General features: G+C 44.9%; 1 protein-coding gene across 1 annotated transcript; it reads right to left on the bottom strand.

The window, feature by feature from the left end:
* Positions 1-32: 32 nt before the first annotated feature.
* LOC137900744 (serine/threonine-protein kinase TAO1-like) lies at positions 33-16784 on the bottom strand. The gene is made up of 21 exons (XM_068744877.1): positions 16660-16784; positions 13219-13477; positions 13041-13112; positions 11972-12073; positions 11614-11659; positions 11394-11490; positions 11207-11320; positions 10495-10586; positions 9710-9803; positions 9358-9439; positions 8131-8298; positions 7747-7953; positions 7011-7145; positions 6567-6803; positions 6292-6420; positions 5828-5911; positions 5572-5691; positions 5234-5473; positions 4936-5148; positions 3957-4139; positions 33-3628 (listed from the first exon to the last, which is right to left on the bottom strand). The coding sequence occupies exons 2-21, from the start codon at positions 13348-13350 to the stop codon at positions 3128-3130; spliced, it is 3048 nt and encodes a 1015-aa protein (XP_068600978.1). The 5' UTR covers positions 13351-13477; positions 16660-16784; the 3' UTR covers positions 33-3127.
* Positions 16785-20648: the final 3864 nt, after the last annotated feature.

Here is a 20648-nt window from a genome sequence, read left to right as displayed (position 1 = left end):
GCAAGATTAAAAAAGAACCGTGACGCGAAAGAAAATATTAAAATTACTTTATTACATATGATTCTTAATCCAGTAGCCCTCTTCCAACACAAAAAAATAGTAATTACAAACAAAATATTACATTGATTCCCTAAACTTTGTTTCTGAATTTCCTTTATACATTTAAATCACTTTGCCATCTGTAAAGGAACAGCGTTTCTCTTCTGCTATGCAATATTCAACTTTTTTTGCACAACCTATACAATTTAATACATCTTAATACAGGTCTCTGGACTATGGAGAATAAAACAGCAAGATCCACCAAATGACAGGAGCAATAAAGGGAATACTGATAACAGACTGTACAGACGCGTAACCCTGCATCCCGCCTACTCGGAGCCACCCCCCCTGTGAGGGGAGCACAGTAGACTATTTCACCTGGTCAATCACTTGTGCAATAAGTGCAACTGATCCAGTTCACTCCTTTGCCCCCCCGTAGACCACACCTGGAAAATAAAATGACTAGCTGTAGCCGAAGAGGAAATAAAACGGTGCTGAAAGATTGATAAAAAAATAAATAAAAAGATGCTGTGATGGCATACTGGCCGAAGCGAACGGTGGAACCAGCACGTTTGGTTTTCTGCTTCCACAGCTGAACTAAGAAATGCACGGCCACGAGTGCAGGAGGGTAAATGGGAAGGAAAAAAAAAGGTAAGTGCAAAAGGCGAAAGAGCAACAAAAGAGGACTAAAAAGGTCTAAGATAACCCCGTGTAGCCATCGAACATCCTTTCACTGTCTTTTGAAAACATTTCAGGTTGTGGAGTGCAAGAAATGCAACCAAATATTTAAGATTTGCCCCCCCCCCCCCGCTAGATTCCATATAGCTTTGAAATACAGATGCTTTTCTGTGGTATAATAATTTCAGCTTTATCTCTGAGTCTTCTAAAAACCATTGAAAGCCTAAAGAGACGAGCACGTCTTCTACATCAAGGTCAGTAAAATAGAGCCGTTGCTAAAGCGTTTCATATCATGTGCAAGATCCTCCCCCCCGGCATTGAGCATGTTGCCATCAATACAAGACGAGACAGCGCTGTAAATCAGTCGTGTGAACGCCACCAGATAATTTATACTTGATCTGCCAATCAGATTTCCACATTTTCAAATTCTAAATTTACAATATTAACAGGTTTCCTCTACATCCCACCTCTGAAACTTATATAACGTATCTCTCTGCATTTCACAAAAGGGAATTCCTTTCTTCCTGTAATCTTTCTTATAGATTTATATAATAATACATAAATAGACCTTGTTTTCTTTTGCTTGAAGATCTCTTCCCAAATGGATGAGGGAGGCGGTGGAGTCTGCACGCTATTCAGTGGAAGAGGAAATAAAGATTGCAGGACAACGGGGAGGAAGGTAGTCAGAACAGGACAGCGGGGGCCACCGGGGGGGGGGGGGGGGGGGGTGAGACAGAGTGGGGCGTCGGACCTGGGGAAGGTTGCATGGACACGGCAGCGGAGGTCACAGCATCACCGCCCATTGAGACATCCAGCAGGTGAGAGAAGCTCCTCCATTACTCCGCTCGCCGGCTTGGTGTGTCGCTCTTTAAAACCACCTCCCTGTAAAAAACTGCTGAGTGAGCGATTTTGTGCATGCGTGAAGTGGGTAAAGGTCAAAACCGTATTTCTGCATGTATGTGCGTGTGGCAATACGTCCGACTGGGGGGGGGGGGGGGGGTAGAAGGCCTGTGCCAAAGTGCAAGTCATTGTAAAGGTCCTGACACCCTGCGGTGAAGCTCTACTCAGCTCAACTTGAGGTAGAACGACAGCCATGGTTCAATTCAATGTCGTTTTTTTTTTTTTTTTTACAGTGTAGCGCATCGATTTCAGCATCTGACGCGACACCAAATGAAGCCCTGGGAATCACTGCAAACAAGCAAAGAGTGAAAAGTGATGGGGAAACTGGTGAAGCAGGAGGCTGTGCACCGCTGGAAGCCGACCCTCCTCACGAGTGTGTGAAGAGCAGAGGTCTGTGGAAACCCAAGAGCTGAGCCAATCAGGTCGAGATGCTTGAGAAAAAAAAAAAAAAAAAAACCTGCCCCCAATAGCCATCGAATGCTTCTACTTGGCCAAATAACACTGAACTCCCACTGAGGTTTCTGGTGAGGGCTGGACACGCTTCTCACCTCGGCTGGAATGGAAACATTTACTTCCATGCCCTCTAGAGGTCACGTACATCTTCTTTTTATTTCTTCTGAAACACTCGGCGCTTCAGCCGTTAACCTGAAGCCAGAGCCCTACATGACCTCCTGCCTTCTGATTGGCCTGCGCTCACACACAAACAGTCTTATTAAACATTCCACAGCATTAAAGGGTATCTAAACATTTACTGACTTCTAAGCCCTTTTTAAGACCAGTATAATCTTCATCAAGGCAATGAGTCTAATGTGGCACTACAATATGGCCCCCCCTCCTCCTCACGGCCCCGTCCTGGTTCCTGAGAGCTTTACTAACGGAAATGTGAATCGCCTAATGTGTTCTGGCATCTCCATGATTTATCTTTCTCCAACCACCTTTCAATTAACTTTCATTTGTATTTATTTATCTTAACCTATGGCTAATTCTGCTTAGCCCAGAGTCATTATCAGGGCCTGTTACCTAGTAACTATAGAAACTGTCGTCATGGCCGCTGTTGTTTATATAAGCTTGAATATTGGAATAAAAGAGAGCAGATTTTAATTTTTTTTTTAAATCCGCTCTTTCATTCATCCCGATAAAATTTAGATCCTCCCCTATATTTTGATATATATTTAGATCTTGATTATTTAAAATCCATTTATTAAGTTGTAAGACTTTTTTTTGTATCCTGGTAAAATGTCAGCACATCACGCTGCTACTGAATAAAGCAGGGTGTGACAGATCATGGTTGAGACAGAGATAATAAAATAAAATAACAGAAAACGGCACTGAGGGCTGGACTAAAAGTGACTTCATCTATGGCACACTTTTTATGGTCCTTTGCTATAAACTGGATTCACGTCAACACTTTGGGTTTCCAGAGACTGTTGCTGTGTGTACACCAGTGTACCACAATCTGACTCGAGTACACGTACTGCTCCGTGTGTGTGTGTGTGTGTGTGTGTGTGTTTTAGGTGTACGACAGGTGGGATCCGTTGGATATCTGAGAGGTGATGCTGGTACTCCTGCTCATGCCCTGTTCATTCCTCCCCCCTGAAGGCGTCCTCCTCATAGCCTGTGGGCTGTTCCTCACCCCTCCCGCCCCTCCGCCACTCCCCCTCTGACTGGCCCCTCCTGGGTGGTGGAGGCTCCAGGGCGGCGGCCCCCCAGCCAGCATGGGATGACCCCAGGGCTGCTGTGAACTTGAGCCTCCCTGGTGGTGATGACTGTGGTGGCTGCCTCCTCCACCTCCTGCAGGCCAGTGGCCTCCCCCCCGAGCCCCCAAACCTCCTCCACTTCCCCCCCCACAGCCTCCCTGGGAATCAGGAGCCAAGTTAGTGAGAACCATGTTGCTGAAGCCCAGTCGCATAGACTCGGAGTCGAAAGCCTCGATTTCTCTGGCCTGCCGTTCAAGCAGTGAGCGGATTCGCTCCAGGCGCTCGTTCTGCAGGGCGAGCATTTCCTCCTCAATCTGGGGAGAGGAGATCAGTGAACAGATGAGCTCGGGATAAACGTCATGCCCACAAACCACATTCTGCCATTAGTCTGCTGTGCATATAGTCCCACAATTCTTGGGCTTAACCCATTTATTTTTTTTTAGATGTTGAGGAATCAATTATAGGAATTATTTTTTCCGCCTGAATAGAACGAGTAAAATGTTTAGGAAACCAAACAGACCCACACTCAAATATTATTTAAAGATGGCCTGAAAGAACTAAACAAGGAGTAGGTCCATGTCAGCAGAAGGGTAGCCCCCCCGATGAACCTCCTAACTTTAGAGAGGAGCTGAAGCCTCTTACTTTCTGCTCCAGCAGAGCTCTCCGCAGAGAGACCCTCTGCTCCAGCTCCTTCCTCTCCTTGTCGTGCTGAGCGTCGGTCTGCATCTTGATCTTGCTCTGGTAGGCGTTAAGCAGCTCCAGCTCCTGCTGCAGCTGCATCCTCAGAACCTGGCACTCGCCCTCCTGAGCTTCATCCAGCCGCAACTGAGCAAGATGAAGAGGAGTTAGCGTCAAGTTTCTCTCTGGCCTCGTGTCGGTAACCGTTGACATGCATGTGTGTGAAACAGAAGAATTCTACATGAATGAATAACTCATTTTCATCTGTGATAACCAATAATGATTTAGGGCCCAATAATCCGACATTTGATGACCTGAGTTAATTATAATAAATATTACACATTATAGTTGACTAAGCAATGTTTAGAAAACAAATTGTGATTCTTAAAGACATGCGGGTACTTGGTTCTTGTCAAGGATTGCAAATTTTCTTGCCGAACGTATGTATTCGTTTATCGCGTGGTGGGATTCTGCGGTGTGTATAAATGTCTAAATTCCCATTATTTTATTGATTTTATTGATAAAATCAGCATTTTCTAGCCTAAGTAAAATTAATCGGTAAAAAGATAATACAAAAATACATTCAAACACGTATTACATTACATGTACAGTATTTCAACATATACTGTACATATTGAACACGATCTGCTTCCGGGAAACACACAAAGAGCCGCATCGACGTGTTCCAGCATCTCGCTCATCCAGTTAGCGTCCGTGTGTGAGTCGTTCACGTTGAGTCTACTCTGCGCCTTTTTGTGAAAGTTTCATTAAAGTTTTGAAAGACACTCTACTGTTACTGTATTAGAATACAAAAGTGTTTTCATAAAATCGCGGGGGCTGGGGGCTGGAACATAACACCCGTGCTAAACGAGGGACGACCGTGCTGACATGTCGTATCTGGCATCACAGCGGAGAACCGTAATCAGAGTTTAAAAGAACTAACAGCCTGTGTGGAGAGCATTTCGTTGATGGAGTGGTCGTACTGCTCCGCCAGGATGGCCAGCTTCCTCGTCTGCTCTTCCTTCAGCCTCTTGAGCACGGCCTTGTGGTCCGACTTGGGCGTGTTCTCCAGCAAGTGGTTCCGGAGGGCCTTGTACTGCCTGGTCTGGGTTTTACAGGTCTCTTGGAACAGTTTCTTGATCTGCAGCTCCTTCGACTGAGGAAAGGAAAGGAAGACGACGAGTGAAGGAGCGTGTGGCCTGCAGCAGAGCGACAGACGACCGGCCGTAAGCCCCCCATACCTTGAGGCTCTTGGGCTGCTGCCGGACCTCCATGACGTGCTTGCGCCTCAGCTCCCTCTCCCTTCTCTTGTTGTACTCCAGCTGGTTTGTGAGCTCCGTCTGGTGCTGGGTCCGGATCAGCTCCGCCCGTGCCTTCTGGATCGTCCCGAGGTGCCTGAATTCCAGCTCCTGCATGGACTCGTGGTGCCTCAGCAGCATGGCGTGCTCCAGGTCCTTCTGTGTCTGCCGTTTGTTCAGCTCCTGAAAGAGCGGTGGAAAATGCTGCGTGTCGGTAACACAACCGACGAGCACAGAAGCAAAAAGGCGTGGCGTTGCGGGCCGGTTAGCTCCGTGCGTACCTCTCTGGCCAGATCCTGCTCTACGTTATGTCTGGCAATGAGGATCCTGCGTTTGTACCGCCGGCACTCCAGCTCCAGGTACTGCCTCTGCCTCCTGAGAAGGTTGGCCTCTTCCTCCGCCTGAACATCGACACCATACGTAGAAAAGTAGAACATATCTGTGCAGGTTTCTGGAATGCTAATCTTGGTCTGAGCATTGAAGTAAAAATCACATCACGGTTTTAGCGGGTGTAAATATCGTGAGAGGACTCCCCACCTGGAAGTGTTGGATGTTCTCCTTCTGCTTGGAAAGCCACTCCTGCTTCTCCTTCTTGGGAGTCGACTGGTTCTCGCTGAGTTCCTGCCACACAGGTATTCGTTTTCAGTCAGAGAATTGTCGTTACTGGCCTTTGAGAATAATACTGTTAGCTAGAATACACATATGAATATGAAAACAGCCACGGCCCGATAGACCAAAGACAACCCCCCCCCCCTTAACTTCAATAAAACTATCTGTCTTTTATATCCGAATTGTAGATATAAAAATGTATTATTGAAAACAATAATCAATTCGGGCTTATCATAAAATAAGAACCAACAGTTCCAAAATGTTTATACACACATCTAATTATTTACCAACTACACAAATAAAGAAAAGGTTCTTTTATTTAATAACGCGTTTCGAGTCGAGGACTACATCCCTACTGGTGTAGTCCCTTAGCAGGGTGTGGCTCACGTTACCTCCTTGAGCTGCTCCTTTCGGAGCTTGTACTCCCGCTTCTGTGACTCCAGGAAGCTGCTCAGCTCCTTCTTCTGCTGTACCTGGATGTGCTGCTGGAACTTCTTCTCATCGCTGGTGAACGTCTTCAGCTAGAGACCGAACACGGATGTCGAGTGAGAGTCATAAAAATGCATAAAAACAAAACAAACAAGACCCGTTGATGATTACAGGCATGAATCAGCAGGGATAACAGCGAGCCGCTGCCTTTCTTTCCTTAAGCTGCTCCTCTACGTACATCTTTGTCCAGAGCTGCCTGGTGTTTCTTCAGCAGCTTCTCCATCTCCTGGGTGAAGTTGCTCCTCTGACTCTCCAGCTCTTTGTCCAGCCGCAGCCTGTGCTCGTCCATCTCGCCCTTCAGCTTGTTCTCCAGGGCCATCAGGTGCTTCTGGTGTTGCCGCCTCATACGCTTGTAACCCGACATCTGCTCCCGAAGCTCAGAGTCCTGCTCATGTTCTTGCATCTCACGGGTTACCTACGACACGTGACGAGAAACGGCACCGTTCGATTCTGATTCGATTTTTTTAAACTAAATTGTGAAAAATAATACATCATTTTGACTTGAGAAATAAATACGTCCTCTTCAAGTATTTGGGTACAACAGCAGTACTAAAACCCTTTTGGATAATACAGCCGCTCAGATGAAGTGAGATTCATGGAGGAGGAAGAAGAGAATCCTCACAAGCGACGCTGTCCGGATGGTGGCAAAGTGTTCTCGGTTGCGGTAGTGCTTCCTTGGGCCCTGTGCTGGTGCTGGCTGCGTCTCGCTGGGTTCACTGGTGGCTGCCTGCTCCCCAGAGAAACTCTCCTCTTCTTCCTGGAGGAAGTAGATAGCAGAAATATATTAGCGTGATATTTAACAACACACTCATAGAAAAAAAAAAAAGAAGCATTAGTGGCTTTAGGGGAAAAAGAGAGAGAGAGAGAGATCGAGACAGAACGGCGTGAACAGTCTCCAAGCGTTTGACAGAACATCATACCAAAAAAAGAAAAGCGCTGAACCGTCAAATTCACTTAAAACATCATTGTCCACTCAAAATGTTGCTTCGATTATGTTTGTCAGACAATGAATATACAAAATCGACACCCGCAAACAGAATCTGAAGGTGATTGGAGGAGGAGAGATCATGCATTCATCCTAAAACTCTGCTTATATCCAATTTCTGTAAGATTATTACACTTCCTTGTAGATGCAAGAGATGGATTAAAAATATAAAATATCAAAACTGATGCAGCTATATATGGATCAAACTCCAAAAACATTGGATCTTTTATTTCCCATAACGCATCTCATTAGGATTTTTCATTAAATGATCCCTGAATTACAGTTGCAGAAGTCAAAGCTCACAAGACATCAGAAATGATGACACTTCCTCCCTCTCAGTGCGCCCCCCCCCCCCCCCCCCCCCCGCACCCACCGGCTTGAGGTGAATGACGGAGCTGTTGGACATGACCGTGTGGTCGCCTTCCATCAGGTCCAGCTCGCTGCGGCTGTCCTGGGCAGCCTCATTCAGACTGTTCACAGAGCTGCTCTGGGAACTGGCACTGATGGACATGCTCGGGATTGACTGATTGCTGCCGATGCTGTTCACAGTTCCTGTCCGACCTCCACCGGGCTCCAGCTCCTAGCGATGGAGTGGGAAAAGCAGAGAGAGAAAGAGAGAGCGCGATAACGATGGAGAGACAAAGGAAACGAGACACAGGTCGACCCATACACATACACAGCGATGGAAAGCCATGAAAGAGTCAGAAAAACACGTCATTCTAACGCCATCGCGTTGATCCTGTAAATATATACACACATCATCTCCATCTGCAACTTCTGTTGTGGGTCCGTTGTGGGCCTCCTGAAGAAGGATCTTCTTCATCTTACGGTACTGCAAGTTGTCCAACTCTCGGACTGCGTCCTTGGTCCTCTGAATAAGATCCATCAGGACGGAGTCTGGACGCTCACGCTGCAGAAACGCATGCTGAACGGGGGGGGGGGGGGGGGGGGCAGGACGGAGGAAAAAGGACATTGCGAATTTAGGTGACAGGAGAACAGAAGAGGATGGAAAAAAATAAAACAGCTGAAAGACATATTTGTGGGCCATTAACTGCACAAATCACAAGCATAATGGGTGGTTAATTAAATATCCCAAGAAGGAACCCTCCCTCTTAACTCAGAATGCATCAGCGTCAGTTATCTAGTCAGAGCCTGGATTTAATGAGAAGGTGGACGCTTGACACAGAAACAGGAGAACGAACAGCGTTAATAAAAAAAGGTACAGCCAACACTCTCATTTCATTTTTTACGAAGGTGCAAACCGGCATCCATCGCAAAAAAACACTTTCTCCACAACAATGTACAGCTGAGGCTCGGTACCCACTGGCTGAGATAGCAACGAAGGCTAAGAAGAGGCCCCGCCCCAAAATCACTTTGACCAGGTTTCAGATATCAGAGAAACACACGCAGTACCCGACTGCTTGGATCAATAACAAGAACAGGGAGACACAGAAGGTCACGGCTCAGGAGCCACGCGTCTGCCTTTCATCCTTTCTTTGCAGAAAATGACAGAAAGTCACCTTCACCCTCTTTCTTAGATTTGTGTGGTGACCTGGATGATTCTAAAAAAAAAAAAGACACAATGCCACCCCCATAAACTCGACATCAAAATCTGAACTGGATCCAATTATCATTCCAGAATGTTTTAAACCTGTGTGTGTGGGGGGGGGGGGGTCACAGAAAAGTCACGATTGTAAACCAAATAATGATGCTGCAGACTAAGGTCAGAACGCGACTGAAACCGACGTTTCTGCTTGCATCTAAAAGCCTTGGTGGCGGTTTGTAATCCGAGGGTTACATGCTAGTTACATGCTATTTCTAGATGTTTTGACTGTGCATGTTTGGATTATCAAGTGAAAATAGAAGCTTATGGAGGAGAGAGCAGAGTGAAAACGTCAAGGAGCCTTGGGCTTTGTCAATCTCCCGTCTCCACACACCGACCCCGTTCTCCGTTTCTGTGTTGCAGCGCAGAGCGTGCACTTACGCCCAGCATGTCGTCAGAGTGCGGTCTGTCCTGGGGGATTTTCTGCAGGCAAGAATCGATAAAGTTTCGAAAGTAATCCGTCCTGGAGGAAAGATGGAAGGATAGAGGGTAAAAACACAACAAGCAGCTAAACTAGGCGCAAAGAAAATCATTATTCTGATGCCTGTTTGGGATGAGTCAGCGATCGAGTTTCAAATCATGCTTGTGTTTTCATATCTAGAAATGAATTATAGTTGGACCACACAGCTGAATTAAATAACTGGCTTCTACACAAGTTCTGTGCAGACTCAATGGATTGTCGATAAGAAAGAAGAAGAAAGTGTGTGTGTGTGTGTGTGCGCTGACACCTCACCATTCACTGGACTGGAGTGTCGGGCTCTCATTCTGCGCTATGTGGTATAAGGCACTCATTGCATTCATGTTAAACAAGGGAGGCTTCCTCTCCGCTGGAACAGAAGGTACAACAGTCAGCGGTCCTCTTTAAAATAAAGGGATCATTCAAACAATAAATGAAGGAAGAACATTTTAGAAGATACATTTTTTTTTCTCCCAATTGATTCTAACTGAAACTGGGAGCGCTGAGATAAAATAGTTTTCATTTCAGCTAAACAAGCCCCTAAAGGCAACATGTAGAATGCTACTAATGATTAAAACGAGTCCGAGTTGTAGATTTATTCCCGTCAGATTTATTTAGATGCTTTAACACTAAGCTGCAGAGCATTGTAAAAGAATGCTTTTAATTTGTCTCTGCTGTGAGGAGATCGATTACACGACTGCACCCAGGGCGGAGCATACACTTTGGTGACGTTACCATGATGACATCACACAGGCCTGCCTCATGCCAAATTCAGTAACAACACTGAATTCCTTGAGCCTGGAAAGCTATTCTTGGAATTATCGCCAAAACTGCTTCCATCTTCAATCGATTTGCAACTTCTTCCATTTACAGATATGCTGAATGAATCTGCATCATCTCGGCAGCGCCACGTCTCTAACCCTCTCTGTTACCCAATACAGTGCAGTATGCAGTATAAAGTACTGCTCTACCCTCAATATATATGATTTGGAATCAAGATTTTGCCACAATGTGTTTTTTTTTCTGCTATGTAGACAAAACACACACATAATGTCACTTACCTAATTCTATACAGGTGATGCCTAAGGACCAGACATCCACTTTCCCATCATACTGACCCTCGTCCATTGCTAAAATCACCTCTGGGGCCATCCTGGACAAAGTGGATGAGAGTGATAAAAGGGAGTTGAAGTTACAGGGGGGGGGGGGGGGGGGGGGGTTAGAAAATATCAAGATGGTTAAATCCGAAACACACACTGCCCATTGTTACAGCATCACAGACTTTGAATGCATCTGCAGAAACTGTGTGTCCTACTGTCAGATCCATTTCATTCAACACATACAAAATGTCCTGAACATTTCCAGATTACAACTAGAAAAGCACTCAGAGTGCAGACCTCCACCAAGCAGCTCATTCCCCTCCTAATTAGATTTACACCATCCTCATGTTGATCTGGATCATCACCAAAAGGTTATAAATTGTTCTTGGTATCTTTATACACCAACCAGGAAAAGTAAAAGTGAATCAGAGTTGATGTGTATTTTGTTTTTCCTGAATACATTCTGGATCAGATCCAGAAGGCTGATTTTTGGTGAGTGAATCGAGTGCATATTTTACAAGAAAGTATTTTTTGAAAAAGCCTCCATTATAAATAAATGGGAAAATCTGGACCCCCCCCCCCCATCAAGTTCCATTCAGCAGTTTTTCCACAATCCTGCTAGCAAACAGACAAACGCCATCCGAAACTTAACCTCCTTGGCAGAGGTAATTACCAATATGGCGTCCCAACGAAGGAGTTGGCGGGTGAGGCAATGGAGGCGGAGCCGAAGTCAGCCAGTTTGACCAGCCCGGGTTCAGTCAGCAGAATATTACCGGCCTTTACATCTCTGACGGAGAGAAAAATATGTGAGCAACAGGAAAAAAAACATGATTTTATAAAATGGTGTCAAAAGTATTCACCTGTGGATCATATTGTGGGAGTGAAGGTAAGCCAGCCCCTGCAGAGCGCCATGCGTAATGGCAGCGATCTCTAATTCCTGTAAAGGTTTTTTATGAACTGAGGAAAAAAAAAAGAATCAGCACCAGTGAAAGAAGCAGCATTAATGCCCCTGTTTACGAGTGCTATATCAAAGTTACACACACACAAAAGCACAACCAGAAAAAGGGAGCATTTGCCCACCTTCTAGCAGATCGGAGGCTGAGCCAAGGCAGTACTCCATCACCAGCTGCAAGAGAGACAGATGAAATATTGGTACTGCTAAACAAAATACATAAAAAGGCAACGCCTCCATCATGGCACCTCCCAAACGCAATTCATTGAGAAAAAAAATAATGTTTCAACAATCAAAGGAATACAAAATCATTAACTTGGTGAGGACTGGATTCAGAACCAAACCCAAAATCAAACTAGCCGAGGGTCAATCAGAAAGGACGCAGAGAGGAATGATCTGTGACCCCCCCCCACCAAATCATCCCATTTAGGGGTTGGTTGCTTCAAGACAATGTTCCTACTGGGTGAAGCTGAACAGGTGACTTACCCATGCCGTGTGCTCGCGCAGGTAACATCCTTTGTATTCAATACTATTTGGGTGTCGGATCCTCTGCAGAAACTTCACCTCCTTTACAATATCCTGCCATTTCTGTCAGGGAAAGAAGGGATGTGCTTTACAAACAACATGCTGCTTGGTTTTCTGCATTAATGCGTTCTTTGATGCATGAGCTCATGAACATCTTTAAAAATAAATCATGAATGAATAAATGAATGCCGTCTCATTTAGTCCCTACAGAGGAAAGTGCAAAAAAAAAAAAAAAAAGAGGTGACAATTCACAAGCATATTTCCTCTGATGCGCCGCATTAAGCCTGGCCTTCATGCAGCCTCAGCGTATTCAGGGCGGAAGCTAGACCCACAGTGGGGCCCAAAGTTGACCCCTCTGCTTATGTAGGTATCCAGCGTAGTGAATCTAAACCCATAGTACCCAATGAGAAGTACATTTTGAAAAGGAAACAGGACTTTTACACTCTATACAATCATTTTAAGTAGCGTTTCCCCTCCCCTGTGAAAAAATAAAAACGTATTCATACCACAGAGGATAAAAATAAATGTTGCATATCATTATATCAGTATGTAATGTAAAAAATAATATGCTTCTGAGATAAGGGTTGTAGAGGAAACAGTGAGAAGTGGATTTTTTTGTCCCCTAAAAGGACAGTTAGATCCATCATTTTGGGAAGTCTAACACAAAAATGTAATTATAATTCAGTGTCAATTAATTAAGGTTATTATATTATTGAAATAATTATGATATTTTACACATTCTCGGGGCCCAAGCGCTTTACATTGGGCCTCACATTCACCCACTCATTCACACTCCAGAGGGCAACTGCTGCTCTGCAAGGCGCTGCCAGGCCCCCTGGGAGCATTTTGGGGTTCGGTGTCTCGCCCAGGGACATATTAACATGTGAAAAGTAGAGCTGGGATTCGGAACGCTGACCTACTGGCCACCGGACGACCCCCTCAGAAGAACAAGAGCGATTCATCCGAAAGGATCGCTTCCCTTTCACGCTCAAATTCAATCACAGTACTAACATTGTCGATATCGTCTCACCTCATTTGACTGCTTGCCATTGTAAGACATCTTTTTGATTGCCACGACCTCATTTGTGCGCACGTCTCGTGCCTGGAAAACACAAATTGTCAAACTGTCAGTTCACATATTCTCATCCTTCGTTTAACGTCTAACATTTCTGTCTCTTGTTCTGTGTGAGGATGTTTGTTGGCCGTACAAAGTAGACAGCGCCAAAGCTGCCATGGCCAATCTCTCGGAGGTCAGAGAAAAGCTTCTCTGGGTCTTCTTTGAAGAAAAGCTCAGACACATCTGGATCCTTTAGGCTCCCCGCCCTTGCAGAGGTGGGCATCCTGGTCAATGCAGTCCCTTGCCACCCACACAACGGGGATGGGACTATCTGGGTGCTGAGCTCCACCACAGCAGCTGGAGATTCATTTGCAGCGATAGGTGGACCTGAGGAACCAGCACATGGGCACCTAGATGGACAGAAGGGGACACAGAGAAAGACGGAGGTGTTAGGACAAACAAGATGAAACCCCTGTTATCATCACCGCCTAACGCAGTCAGAAGTACAGTTCATGAAGCAGGTCGATGACCAGGAAGTGGAAATCACAGTAAAGCTTTGATCTAACAAATTTAAGGCTGGAACATGCCCACCTGGATCTGGGGTTTGGCGTGATTCAATACGACACCAGAAACCCAGTCACTAAGAAATCTACTTAACATTTCCTAAATCCAGTTGCGTCGTGCTCAAGTCAAGTTTTAGTTTCCGTAGATGCCACCTCACAGGTGTGATGGGTTCATTGAGCCGGACTCCATCAAAGCCTGTCCCATATACAGGAGGACGCGCGACTAGCGCGACTCAACGCCTAGTAAATGTCACTGCAGCTAACAGCGAATGTTTGGGGTTTTCCTTATTCCTTTAAGAGCTGGGGTAAAAGAAAACTGCCTGTGTAAAAACTACTATATTTTTCTGTAAATACATACCATCCAGTCTTAAACTGACAAAACTCCTACACATATCCGGAATACAGCAGACGGACAGAAAGTCTACGAGGCCACGAGGCAATATTACTGGAGCTCATCTTCCCATCTCAGAGGATTCAAACAGTGACACATTTTGTGATTACTTTAACATTACATTTGATCCTATAATTGTTAACAGTTATAAAATGAGACCACAAATGTTTTTGGAATTTTATTTTATGATAATTTTATGTATATATTTTTTTCTAAATGGTTGCAAAATGCTGATTCTGTAAAATTCTGACAAACAAACCACATGATGCGATTCGACTTCACAAATATCACTCGTAATGCAGAGTATCACACGTCTATGCTCTGAATCTCACACATTGAAATGCAGCAGTGAACACTAAGTCACAAGACTGAATCTGAAGGGTTGGACTGGACTGCAAGATGCACGTACAGTCGCACACAGAACAAGACAAGAACGGTTTGTTCAACAAATGCACCGGAAGTTGTTTTGCTTTGCCGCTAGAGTAAATGGACTCTCTCTCTCGCTGTATTGTGCAAATTGCTTTCCTCTGCATTTTAAAATCAGTGAAGACCAATGAAGATGTAAGCGATACACAAAGCTGAGTACCAACAGCTGTCCACAGAGACAAATGAGAGAGCGAGCAAAATGGAGGAGTCATAATAAATCATCATATTCCCTTTTACAATCAAAGCGAAATTATTTTCACCGCACAAGGTCAGCTGAAGAGAAAAAGCCCTGCAGCAAGCCTACTGCTGCAGGTTCATCAGAACTCAGAGAAAAGATGGGGAAGATATACAAAAGGACTTGCATTTTAAAAAAAAAGAAAGAAGAAGCTTGAGCTGCTGGAAAGCCGTGTTTTGTTATTAATCATGTTAGTTTCCCCCCCCATCAAGTCACACCGATCACACAAGTTTCTGTGACAATCTGTTCAGGTTTCTGCTCAACCAACACTGGAGCTTCATATGTTGATATGAAAGCCGGTTCAGAAAAAGTCCAATTCAAGGATCTCCCTCTATTACGCAGTTCACTGTTAGATTAGCAACTATTAGCATTATCAACCCAAGAGAGACTTGGTATAATAAAACCAAATCACGAAGTTAGGTCGGGTCGAACATAACTATACTTTAGCATTCATATCAGCAACAAGCGAAGCTTCCGTGGCAGCGCTGCAGGGGACGGCGTCGTGGAAGCAGCTCGTTCTGCAAGGAGCCGACGGTCACGCTCGGTTCTTAAGATAGCAGGCAGATAGATTAGGCACTTTGCTCCAGTGCCTAATCCATATTCCTGGGAAACACTTATAAATGCATCATGCAGCACACCCATCCTCAGCCCACTGTGACACAACACTGACACAAAGCAGAACAACGTAATCACAACTTCACAAAGGCTCCCCCTGCATCAACACGCTCAGTCTCTTGCACCTTTCATTGTCAGCTAGCAGCAATTCCTCGACAGGAACGATGGGGAGCGGATCCTTTTTCTGTTCTGTTCTCCGAACAAGCACGCAGAGACACAAACGATCCAACGATGGGAGTGCGAGATTAGCACCGGGTACAGAGGACATGAAGCGAGAATAAGCAGCCTAGCAGAACCTGTGACACCCGCGTAAAAGTCATGCCTATTGTTCAGCTCTAGCCTACGAGCTACTGCACATTTACAAACACGGACAGTTTATCAATCACGGTGGAAAGTCAGGTGGATGCTTCACACCGCGGTGCTTGTTTGAAGATCCATCGTAAGAACAAAGGACATACAGCATGTAGGAGGTGTTTCACGCATTAAACGAGCACTGACTTTGACAGATGGATCCGACAGAATGCAAGGTTTTTAGTCGAATATGGTGTCACCGCCGCTGTGGTGGATTTAACAATAGAGGATGTGTAGATGATGTAAATCAGGCGGAGTAGTCAAAGACAGGAAGAGAGAGAGAAAGCCCAGCGTTACGCAAGATCGACACAGAAAACCGAGGAACCGGTGAACAAAACAGTCATCACGGGCAGGTTGATACGAGGTCGCCCGGTCCACTTACTGTTACACAATGATCTACACATGGTTTGTGAGACCGTCCCGCGTAATGCTGCTTGTGAACACAATGTCAGGACATGTAGATGCAGCTGGACAAATGGCACCTACCGTCGCACTATCTAGTGTGTGTGACTCATGATGTCCGTGTCAGACAAGCAAACTTAAAAAACAACAAAAACACCTTCCGAGCCGAGTTTCACCAAACGTGCAGCAACAGCGGACAAAAACAAAAACGAGGGAGTGGCATTGCTTTAAAGCGGATTAGCAAAAACAACGCAGCTAGCTTGTTGTCTGTTGTGATTATTTACTACGAACCAAAACACTGCTCGACGCAAAGAATTTTGAGGCTTATATTTTATATTCAAAACAAACCCCATTGTGCTAAAACGGAATCGCTAAAGTTGCCCAGGAAGGAAGAGCACTGGCGATGCGACAGTTGTTGACAGCAACTTTAGGCTAGCTGGTGGATAGCGTCCAAGCCAGCTGACTAGCTCGTGAGCTAACGCTAACTTATGTTGACATCAGCCTCCACTGCAGCATGCCATTAGCGTCGGAGGAAAAAAACCACTAAAACAAAGTCCAGAATGATCAATTTGCTAGCTAGCAGAGAGCTAAAATCAGAGAGCGACTCACCTGGTCAAGATGAACCCACACAGGTTGATAAAGTGTTCGTTAATCCAGTCACTCTCACCGCGGCGGCGTAAATGGCTGGCGGTAAATCACAGACGATGCGATGCAGTCCACGCAGAAAATCAAAGTGTGGCTTCGCTAGCTAATAAGTTAGCTTTGCTAATTTGTAAACCACACGATTGCCCAAATCATACAGTCGCTCTTGTTTCCGAGTCTTGTTTAAAATGTTCAAATAAACAATACGACTTCTATCTTTGTTATTTGTACTGACTGGCCAGCTAGAATCACTTGTATCCAAGTGAAGCTAGCTGACTGCCACCACAACGAAGTGGAACCCAAATAGCTAGCTGCTAACGGTAGCTAGCAAAGTTTCCCTGTTCGATAGGGCAGTTTCCTAAAAAAAAAAAAAAAAAAAATGGCGACGAGGAGAATCACCTCCCTTCAGCGGGAAGGAATCAAAGAACAAAGTAATCGAAAAGCGCAGAGTCCGTGGCGAAATAATCAGCTTTAAGTGAGGCGATTGGTTTTAAGGAGCCTCGCAGTCCAGCTGCGGGGCAAACGTTGCCCCCTCCCTAATCTCAGAGCCCTGCTGTGCTGGGTGTTTGTGATCTGGATGGATGGAGAGCCAAACAACACGTTCCATTTTAGAGCGCGGAGTAACGGAGTATTTACACACGGATCTCTTTCACCCTCATCCACCTTTAGTCACTGAGCTCATAACCTGATTAACAGTTCGAGTCTCAAATCGGTCCTCTCCTTGGTGACGAGTATTTGCGGTCCATGACCTGGAAAGGTGTGGTTTGACCGAGGGGAGATGCTACATCCGAGCTGGGAGTCGAAGCTTCGGATGTTTTTAACCCACACACTGCCATGTTTACATCTTGGTGGTGGGGGGGGGGACACATGCATCTATTTTGACAGAACCCCATTGCTTTAAGACGTTCTATTTCTGCAATCACAACACCTGGATACCCATCGTCACTGTACGCGTGACGTCATATCCGTCAAAGGATTACACGTGTAGGAACAATACGCATAGATGCAGTTTGTGGGATGTATCAATGTGCATTGCATCACAGAGAGGACATTCCGCAACAGGCTGCAGGCTGAGAAACCAATCAGCGTGCAGAACGGGACTCCGAGGCGTTTGATTGGTTGCTCGCGAGTCTGTTGTCATGATGATGCCGGGAATCAGGTCCCGCTGCGCGGTCTGTATCCAGGCGCGGATATAAACTGGTATAAATAGGCTGTGGAGTCTTATGTACCTGACAAGTACAATAATAAACAAATATTAAGCTTTCTGTAACATTTTTCCATTTTAAATGTGAAGTACTAGTTATTGTTTGTCACCAGCTTCACTCATATTCTGGCACCGATCCCAGCAGTCTACGGGCAAGAGGCGGGCTACACCCTGGACAAGCTGCCAGTTCATCGCAGGGCCACACAGAGACAATCATTCACACACACTCACACGGGGTAATTTAGTGTAACCGATTCACTTAATATGCATGTTTTTGGTGGTGGGAGGAAGCCGGAGAACCCGGAGAGAGCCCACACAGACACTCCTCACAGAAAGGCCGCAAGTCGATTTTGAACCTGTGACCTTCTTGCTGCGCCGCCCTTTTTCCACCAACTTTATGACTATTATTTGTTAATCTCATTCGTACTTCTCGTCCTTCTGACACTTGATGTATACGTGTTATATATAAGCTATTCTGTGTTTGCTGGAGTTACTGTATGAACTCTGAATGGCCTTCAAGATCCTAGTTTGCATTTGATCATGGGTCGGCAAATCAAATCCTTACAAGTGCTTTATTCATTGTGCAAATTCTGTGATGCAATAAAAATGGAATAATCTTTATTATAATGTACAACATGCAAATTATTTTCATTTGGTTTCTAAATGCAAATAAAACAGATCCTTCACACACACACACACACAGGAAGGCTATTAAGAAAGGCAAATCTTGCAAGTCGCTTTCTTTACTTCTGGTTTGCTTTATTGAGAACATGCTGTGTACCCAACTATAAGCCTTTTTCACAGATATTTTGAAATGTCGTAGAAGGACAAGTAAAGGTCTAAAGAACAAAATGAATCATGAATGAACGATGCATTCCATTTAAAGGTCCTGGGTTTGTGAATTCTGGTCCACTTGGACCATAACAGAGGCATTGTTAATGTTATTAATAACGCCTCCGTCTTTGCCGTCACGGCAAGTCTTAATGTCTTTTGTGATTTACAATATCAGATTATTTATCTGCACACTGAGAAAAAAAAAAAAACACCCCCAAAGCTCACAGAACAAAGAAGAAAGTAAATTGTTAAACAAATCATTTGCTCTAAAACTAAAACACCACAGCCGTGCCGCTGAACACAGTAGACTCTACTAAACACTGCATTAGAACCAGGATGAATGAGCTGAGAACATTCAACCTGTGAGACGGGTCACACAAACATCACCTGATGGTGGAAGTCGTATAGGCTTAGCTGAAAATTGACCGGACTAATAAAGCGCAAGGTAGACACTTTTATACTACGGTACTTTAAATCAATGTGAACAAAATGTGACGAGTAAATAATGAAGCAGGTTTAGATCATTTATATCTTGAGCAACCAAATCCAGTCTAAACTGATGCACACGTAAACCAACGGCAGGAGGTACTATGCAATGTAAAGCAAGCAAAACTGCAAACACAAATACAACTTTTGTACTAAATATTTGCCGACAGCGCGTTGTGGTGCCTGAACTGAGTGAATTTTGACACTCCGTAATGGAGGTACACGCCTCAAGCTTTTAACAAATAGAAACTGAAATTGTGTTTTAAGAACATTTTAAAGGAGACTGAAGCACCTTCTAACCTCATAGTGGACTAAAACAGATCTGGATCAAATAATAATTGCAGTATTTGTTTTAGAGCTCAATGGATGGCATTCCAGGAAAAGGGGAAAATAAAATAAAAAAATCACATTGAGTTAGTTGATATGAGAACGTAGTCCAATAACAGCAGTTCAGATTCACAGAATTGTCTTGCATTCGTTACACTGAAGATCAGGAATGAATCATTTTCAATGAGGTCCGAATTACAATATATTTATTAATGGTTGAGGTTTACTATCAATCTACATAATGTAGAGACAATTTCCATAAGGTAACAAAACATTTTAAACAAAGTAAAAAAACAACAACAAAAGTAAAAAAAAAAAAAAGAAATGAACATAAATATTATTTTGTTGTCATTTCAAGAAAATACTTCTTAAAATTACTTCAATGTTGGCCTCGAGATGGACAAACAACCAAACTCACCAAGCAGGCGTCCGGCACTTCCTGGGTTAGCAGGAAAATGCCACACCGGCATGAAGGTGTTGAGGTCGCATAGGGGGGGTCCTGATCAGCCTTCATTACAATCCGTCACATTTCCCACTAACAGAGAGCATCAGGCTTCTCTCTGCCCCCCCCCCCCCCCCCCCCCCCCCACACGCCCCCCTTATCTCAGCTTTGTTATGGAGGCCAAAGCAGCCGAACGTGACCGGTTCCTCAGTGAAATGTGGACGTGCCAGTTACGGCCACATTACTTCTGTCTTTAACCAACTCGCTGACCGTTAACACGCTCCCATTTCCTGCCTCATTTCTGAGTCAACAGCAGAAGCCAGAGGCCGAGCCACACCTTCCAAATCAAACTCATTTGTTTTTAACCATCTTTCTCCCTTAGAATGAAGCCTTCCAAAGACTCGTGAGTCTCCCTTACACATGAATACACACACACACACACTTCATCACAAAGGGGGGGGGGGAGGGGGGGCTCACTCAAGCCACCAGACTACGCACTCTCTACATTTCCTTGTGTTTCGTAACAAGTGGCCGTTGACTTTCCTTGTTTCTTCTAACCTGTTACCCTCTCGTCTTCCTCTGCTTAAGAGTGTCGTCTCTTCTCGGCTTCGCTGCAAGCAGGCTTCAACAGCTGGGATCCCGTAGACTCCAGTTGAGCCTGGT

Source organism: Brachionichthys hirsutus, chromosome 10, assembly GCF_040956055.1.
Source record: "Brachionichthys hirsutus isolate HB-005 chromosome 10, CSIRO-AGI_Bhir_v1, whole genome shotgun sequence".
Classification (NCBI taxonomy): Eukaryota; Metazoa; Chordata; class Actinopteri; order Lophiiformes; family Brachionichthyidae; genus Brachionichthys; species Brachionichthys hirsutus.
This window is presented reverse-complemented; position numbering and strand designations above follow the sequence as displayed.

What these genes read in the sequence shown, in the direction of transcription:
- LOC137900744 (XM_068744877.1), bottom strand. Translation starts at nt 13,350, where the DNA reads ATGCCCACCTCTGCAAGGGCGGGGAGCCTAAAGGATCCAGATGTGTCT. An exon ending in ATGGCAAGCAGTCAAATGAG is followed by an intron (nt 12,074 to 13,040) that starts GTGAGACGATAT and finishes TTTCCCTGACAG; the next exon opens with AAATGGCAGGATATTGTAAA. An exon ending in ACACTCCAGTCCAGTGAATG is followed by an intron (nt 9,440 to 9,709) that starts GTGAGGTGTCAG and finishes TCTTTCCTCCAG; the next exon opens with GACGGATTACTTTCGAAACT.